This window comes from Pterocles gutturalis, unplaced genomic scaffold, assembly GCF_000699245.1.
Source record: "Pterocles gutturalis isolate BGI_N339 unplaced genomic scaffold, ASM69924v1 scaffold50897, whole genome shotgun sequence".
Classification (NCBI taxonomy): Eukaryota; Metazoa; Chordata; class Aves; order Pterocliformes; family Pteroclidae; genus Pterocles; species Pterocles gutturalis.
In genome coordinates this window covers 1-7,332 of record NW_010117474.1, presented here as the reverse complement: position 1 = coordinate 7,332, position 7,332 = coordinate 1, and the positions used below count along the sequence as shown (strand labels likewise).

Here is a 7,332-nt window from a genome sequence, read left to right as displayed (position 1 = left end):
GTCTTATGAGGAGCAGCTGAGGGAACTGGGGTTGTTTAGTCTAGAGAAGAGAGGAGGCTGAGAGGAGACCTTATCACTCTCTACAACTACCTGAAAGAAGGTTGTAGTGAGGTGGGCGTTGGCCTCTTCTCTATAGTAACAAGTGATAGGACAAAAGGAAACAGCCTCAAGTTGCACCAGAGGAGGTTTAGGCTAGATATTAGAAAAAATTTCTTCACTGAAAGAGTGATCAGGCATTGGAACAGGCTGCCCAGGGAGGTGGTGGAGTCACCATCCCTGGAGGTGTTCAAAAAATGTGTAGGTGTGGTGCTTAGGGACATGGTTTAGTGAGTTAGGTGGTGTGGGTTGACAGTTGGACTTGATGATCCTTGAGGTCTTTTCCAACCTTAATGATTCTATGATGCTATTAATATAACATATTACATGTTATTCTTCCTTTGTTATAGTTAAAAAGCACAAAATGTTATATCTTGATTTATGGAAATTACAATAACTAGATAGAAATGCCCTATGGAAATAAGCTATTTAGTTGACCCAAGGTTAGACAGGGAAAGAATATTAAAATAAAAAGATAAATTAGGATATTTTGATCTTAGAGTGGCCTTGATTTAATCCACATGGCTGTACTTCTACTCTTCTTGATCATTTTAGATGTTCTTATTCCAGTCACCAGGATGTATTGATGAAATTTTTCAGCTTTCAACTATGGACTAAGTAATGAGGACATTTATGGTGAAACAACCTATACAATAATGTATAAACTATATGATCTTCCTTTTTTTTTTTTTTTTAATTTTATGTGCAGTAGCTTGACAGTTAAGCATATAACTTTGTAAGACTTGAATTCCACTTCTTCTGATACTTTAGATGGTTCAAACCCACCTATGGTCTGCCTCAGCCCTATCACTGGTGACAAGACAAAAAAAATAATAGAAGGAGGTTCTCAATGCCTTCTTTTAAGCTCTTGGCATTGAAAAATTGTTTAGACGTCACTCTAAGTTAGGATATTTACCTGGACATTAAATATCATCAAGATTTGCTGATCAGAAATGCCTTAATTTTTTGAGCTAAATTTAAAGGTGAATCACAGACAAATGTGTTTTGCACATTGACTTCAGTTTTTCTGGTAATGACTATCTGTGTCTACAAATTTGACAGGTAGATGGCTGCCTGTAGTATATCCTGTGTTATACTGGGCACAGAAATAAAGAGAAATAAGTCATCTAGAACACAAGTAAAGTCTTATTTCAAATTCAAGGGATCTGTACTAATAGATGTTGATGTTGCATAGCACTGAAGATGTCATGCTCCTGTTACTTCACAATATGAAGCTTCCTGATGTTTAATTTTTTAGAATATTCTAGAAATGAAAGAGGGAGGAAGAAATATGTGTATATTTTCTTATCCTGAGCTTTCTTGTTGTGTTGACAAGTTCCAAATGACTGGTTGGAGAAAACTCCACATCACACTCTTCCAAGCTTCCTTTTGCTAATTTCTTTGCAGATCTAGATTATAACACTTTGTAAGTATGGTCATAGGGGTGACTTGTTGAATCACCATTGAATTAGAACTTCAGAGGTGACAGAATACAAGTTGGTCAGAATTTAATTAACGTAGAAAGTTGGTGTTTCCTTTGGAGCTTAGGTGTCCTAGCTATGTAGTGTAAATTTAAAAAATTTCAACTGAGAAACAGATATTGTGGTCTTACCTGATGAGATAATATCAAAGAATTGGTAGTAGTCTGTTTGAAAATAAATTTTGCAGGCTCGTTGAATGTACTTGGTTTTAACAAGCAAGTGCTCTTAAGTTGGGTGCTTCTGTCAGTGATGATGGTGAAATGGCCTACTTTAAATGCTCAGATTGTGTGCTTGCTTCAGTTGGTGAAGAAAATGTGGACCTGTTGTTTGTAATACCAACAAATGGCAACTTATTCTCTAATGCAGGCCGGCGGAGTCTCACAAGTAACTAAAATAAAATATTCATATAAACAGACTGGCTTCCTGTAGATGCAACTCTACTGCTTTGGACACCAAACTTTTACACCTACCTGGGATTTCATTGGGTTTTATAGAAAGAGATTTTTGTCTGTTGTTAGCCTGAGTACCTCTACAGAGTGCTGTATGTCTTGGATAGACAACATAAAGGCCCCACCGCACCCACATTTATTGGTCAGTGCATATCCAGTTACATGGGTATTGTTTCAATAGCTGTGTTTACCGATCCAGTAACTCCTGTCCTGTCATATGGCACAATCTGTACCAGCCAAAGGCTGTCAGGTATATTCCAGCATTAAATAAAATATGGACATGTGAGAGGAGATAATGCTTACCAAGTTAATTTGTATAGTGCTTTCCCAGTCCTTCTCATTGTTCACTCCAGCATTATTAACCACAATATCCAGCCTTCCAAAATGTTCAATTACTTTTTTGAAAGCACCTACAGTAAGATCCAAGGGTGAAATTTCTTAGCACTTATGGAAAGTAAGATATAAAAATACAATGCATGCATCAAATTAATGTTTTATTAGTCTACCAAAATGTCTTTGGTGTTTTCTTAACCACTAATGAGCAACATGAAATTAAATTCTTTACCTAACCATTCACCAATATTAAACGTGTTCAGGGAAACTGAAAGGATTAAGATGCCATAGTTGCCTTTTCATTCAGTTTTATAATACCTGATAACAGGAGCTAATGAAAGTTCTTAGCACCCATACATTTTGTATTAGATAGGATGTGTGGCACCCTAATTATATAAATTAAGCATTTATAGCCCAATGTGTAACAGGTTGATATAGCTAGTGAATTCAAAATTTGGCACCATCTGTTTTAAATTAAAAATAAAAGCTTCATGCGTTCAGAACAATTTTCTTTGTTGAGTCTGAATTTAACCTAAGAACGCAATTCTTATTCAGTGATATAACTAATATGAATCTCTCAACTACAAATCATTCGTCATAGTTCTTGTGTAAATTTTTCCATTTATGAATAAATTGTTATACATCCAACTTGTCAGGTAACTCTAATAATGTGTTTCTCAAATTCAAATCTTCCTTCTGTTGATGTAAATAGTGACCTGTCTTCCCAAGAATTTCAAAATAAAGAACTGGGAAACTTCCACAATGACACTGTATTCTCCCAGGTGACAGTGTTCAGACTGAGATAAAAGATGTGTGTGGAAAAACATGATGATGTCATAGAGATGGGCAAACTCATCCAGGCTGGCTCTGCTTTGACAGGATAGTTGGATGAGATGACCTCCAGATGTTCATTCCAGACTAAGACTTTCCACGACTGCAGACGTTAGCTGACATGTATATATAGCTTGTTTGTTTTTCTCTCCAAATATTGTTCCTCATCACTAAAAATTTATCATTATGTAAACCCCCCAGTATTGTTTTAAAAAACATCATTTCGGGACTGACTGAAAATCTGGAGTATTTTAGGTATACTGAAATTATGCTTGACAGGCCTTTAATTAAACCACTTCACTAAAAGGTGATCTTAATTCTCAGATCTTTAGCCTTTGGCTATTAGTGTCAATCAGGAGCACAGAAGCAGCTTTGAGACCTCTATCTTTTTTTGCAGCACTTGAAGGGGTTTACAAAGTTTTTTTCTTGCACCAGATGGTTGGGACTGTTACAGCCTTTTCTCTGCCTGAATGCTGCAGGTCCATCACAGTCATCATCTTGTGTCCTGGGCTGAGACAGAGTTAACTTTCTTCATAATAGCTACCAAGAGACTGTGTTTTGGATTTGTGCTCAGAAGAAAGCTGATAAAAAGTGATGTTTATGCATCTGGCAAGGTCTTTCAGCTTCTCTGTCTGTCTGCAAACAGGAGAAGCTGGGAGGGAGCACAGCCCCAGTTACTAGCCCAGGATTTGATCGTAGGTTCAGGATTGAGAACCAGAGTGGCCAATAATCTATTCCATCACATACACGTCATGCCCAGTATATAGGTGAGGACCCTCCGGAAGATCAGCCCTTTTTAGTTCCGGATCTCTTTTGCTCTGGGTCATCTTGCTCCAGGTGGTCACTCTCTCAAGGCCTTCCCCCCCCTACCCCGGTCAGCTCTCGGTCTGGGATGCTCAGACTGTTATCTCCATTCCGTGAGTGCGGTTTCGGGACTCTCCCTTCTCCAGGATCGTTGGCCAGGAACAGGCTGAGCCTTTGGTCATCGGGTCGGGGGCAGTATCACTGTGTATCACTTATTTGTATATAGTATTATTTTCAATATTATTGTAGTTTAGTTATTAAATTGTCCTTATCTCAACCCACGAGTCCTTTTTTCCCTTTACTCCTTTAATTCTCTCCCCTGTCCTCAGGTGGGGGGAGGGAGGGGGAATTGCATGAGTGGGTATGTGGTTTGGTCCCCAACCAAGGGCAAACCCATCACATCTTGTCATCAGAGTAAGAGCTGGACAGCTGATGGAAAAGGTTTTATTTGTCCAACTGCCTTTATTATACTGATTTTTCTAATACTCCTATTCTGTACTAGAATATTTTAATATTACTAAAGCCTCTATTTCTGGCTGTCTGCCTTTTTGGCTTTTGTTATGTTTGTTGCTAATTCATTCTCTGGTTTCTCAACTTAACTCTTCAATCACTTCTCATCTTTCCAATCCTACATCAACAAGGGCAAATGAAAACCTTTGGCTTTATTAGGAGCAGAACTGATTATTTAACTTAGTTTCAATGACCAAAATACATACAATATGGGTCTTCAGTTAGCTTCAAAAATTTGGAAACTGGTTATCTGATTCCTTTTTAAACCTTCTCTAAATGACATATTTCATCAACCTCATTCTTAATAGAATCTTTGGTCTTCAAAAAACGCCATGGGTAATAGTACTTTTGTCAATTATTTGTTTATTAAATTCACAGAGTCTTGACTGATTGTAGTTTTCTAGTTTATAAATTGAGAAAAGAGCCAAATGTTTTTCAGCTGTTTGCATATCTATGTTAAAATAATGATTACCAAATTTGGAATATTTTTGGTAAAAATTTATCTGCCTACCGTAATGTCATCTACTAACCATCCACAAAAAAAAATAAAAAATCTCATTATAAATTCCTAATAAAGTTGTCACCCATACATCAGTGTAACCTGGCCTGTTCTTCCCTTTTCAAATGTAGAATAATCCTGTGTTTACATCGCACGCTAGTTAGTACTTATGGAATCATAAAAATTAAAAGCAGATGATTATATGAAATACTGAATGAAGAAAAATGAAAAATGAAGAGGAGGATCCATTTTAAATGAGAGGTAGGAAAAACAGTGGGAAGTAAATACAAACACCAGTTATATGTGAGCTTCCTAAATATTCATGGATAACAAAAGGAGATGTATGGTGATTTTTCAAAAGAGGAACAAGACAGATTTCTGAGGGGGACTATGTGAAAGAGCCCCAGAGGAAAAAAAGCACAGGCAAGACTTGAAATTAGATGAAGCAGCTGATTTCCTACCCATAACCCTTATGTACGTACAGATACTCATTCTGGTACTGTGACTTGTTTCATACCGAAAGGACTACAGTTAAAAGAAGAGGAACTTCATTCATGCACATGACTTTTAACATAAAAAGCAAGTATGGGTCTTGACGCACCCACTAAGAACTTTAAACACTAGGAGTGAAATTAATCTAAGTTTATGAAGTGGTGTCTTGCAATTACAAGTGAAAAAATAGGAAAATAAAGCAATAAAAAAACCCATCAACCAACAAAACCACTTAAAACTACCCCAGAAACCCCAAAAGCTTGTAAGACATGATTGCAAATTTACACTAAGAAACCTTTTTTTATAATGCAGTATCAGAGAAGCACAAGCAGCAGCTGCAGGTTCTTGCTCCTTGCAAGAGCCCATTCTGGTTCTAGTCTGCTTGCTCTTTTCCTACTGACTGGGTTCCAAAACCTCCCTCAGTGAACCATCCTGCTCACTCCACTCCAGTTCCCAGTGTTGGTCCTGCACTAGCCTGGCACTAAAGAGAGGAGGAATCATGGGAGGTGGGAGACAGAAAGCACAGTGGGGTAACACCTGTGCTGCAGCACATGCTTCCTACTCCCACGATGCTTTTTCTTGCTCCTAGGTTGTTCCTTCTACTTGGAGGAGTCAATAAGCAACCCAGCTGATAAAAAACTTTGTTTGCTGATTAGAGCAGATCTCAAATTTAAAGTGCAGCATCTCTCTTACAGATAGACAGTGTAAAGCTTTGGAACTCGGCATAACCATGCTAGCTCTGAGCAGTGAGCAACACTACTGAATCCTGGACTAGCTGCAATCTTTTGTGAAAGAGGAATGGGTATGCTCAATCACCGCTGTTGAGAAAGCGGTCAGTGAAGCGTAGTGAATAAAAGCAGAATTCAAAATGTTCACATCTAGCCCGACACAAATGAATCTGGGGAAAGAACACTAACAAAAGTGATGTCAAAATCTGAGTCACTACCTATGAATGTATGTCTTTAATAATGAAACTTTGATGAAGCGATGTGGCAGTTATGAAATATTATGAAGGGTACATCAACATTATATGATACTCTTAGAATTCAGTAGGGCACATGATTTTTTATTCACTAAGTGAAAACATAAGTGCATATCATACATGAGGGGAGATCCTTGCCATTCCCTGCGTCTGCAAGATGTGTGTGAAATGTTACCAACCCATATTTAACACTGTGATAAAGCAGCGTGACAGCTTTGCCAATCCTGCTTTCAACTACAGCAGCACACTTTGAAAGTAAGCGTGCTGTATAGAAAGAGCACTGCAACCCAGAGCAGAATTTATTACTCTTGTGACGAGGGAATGCAGTTGGAAGCCTCATAAAAACCAAGTCCATGCTTTAAAGTTTATATATATTACTCATAAAATAACAATTATCTTCTGCAGAGGCTTTCATGCAAAAATATCACACAGAGCACCCAATGGAAAGGATTCATGTGGCTTTTCTTTACAATGTGCCAAGTAACACTGTGAAATACATGCACGCTGGTAGTAAAATTTCACATCTGCAGGTTCAGAAACAAATCCTTTTTGAGTCACTGTTAAAAGCGATTGGGAGTGGGCTGTCCTCCAGAAACCTTAATTGCACATTTATTGGTGCAGCAGCCCGGGCTCTTTCAGGTTGCTGCATGTTAAGCCGGAGCACGGCGCTGACAGTTTCCTCCTTACCTCTCAGCTGCTCCTGGTCCGTAACGTCGCACTGGATGAACACCGTCCTCTGCGCTTCGAACTGCTCGTCCAGGGCCGCCTTGCTCTCCTGCCCGGCCTCGGAGTTGCGGTCCAGCAGGGCTACCTGGGCGGGGAGGGAAGGAAAGGCTGGGGGGCGGCCGGACAGAC

General features: G+C 38.7%; 1 protein-coding gene across 1 annotated transcript; it reads right to left on the bottom strand.

Moving 5' to 3' along the window:
* Nucleotides 1–2,272: 2,272 nt before the first annotated feature.
* LOC104463443 (15-hydroxyprostaglandin dehydrogenase [NAD(+)]-like) lies at nucleotides 2,273–7,288 on the bottom strand (the record flags this gene model as incomplete). Its single annotated transcript, XM_010075788.1, has 2 exons — nucleotides 2,273–2,436; nucleotides 7,165–7,288. Coding segments are annotated over 2 exons (288 nt in total), but the record flags the coding sequence as incomplete, so codon positions are not given.
* Nucleotides 7,289–7,332: the final 44 nt, after the last annotated feature.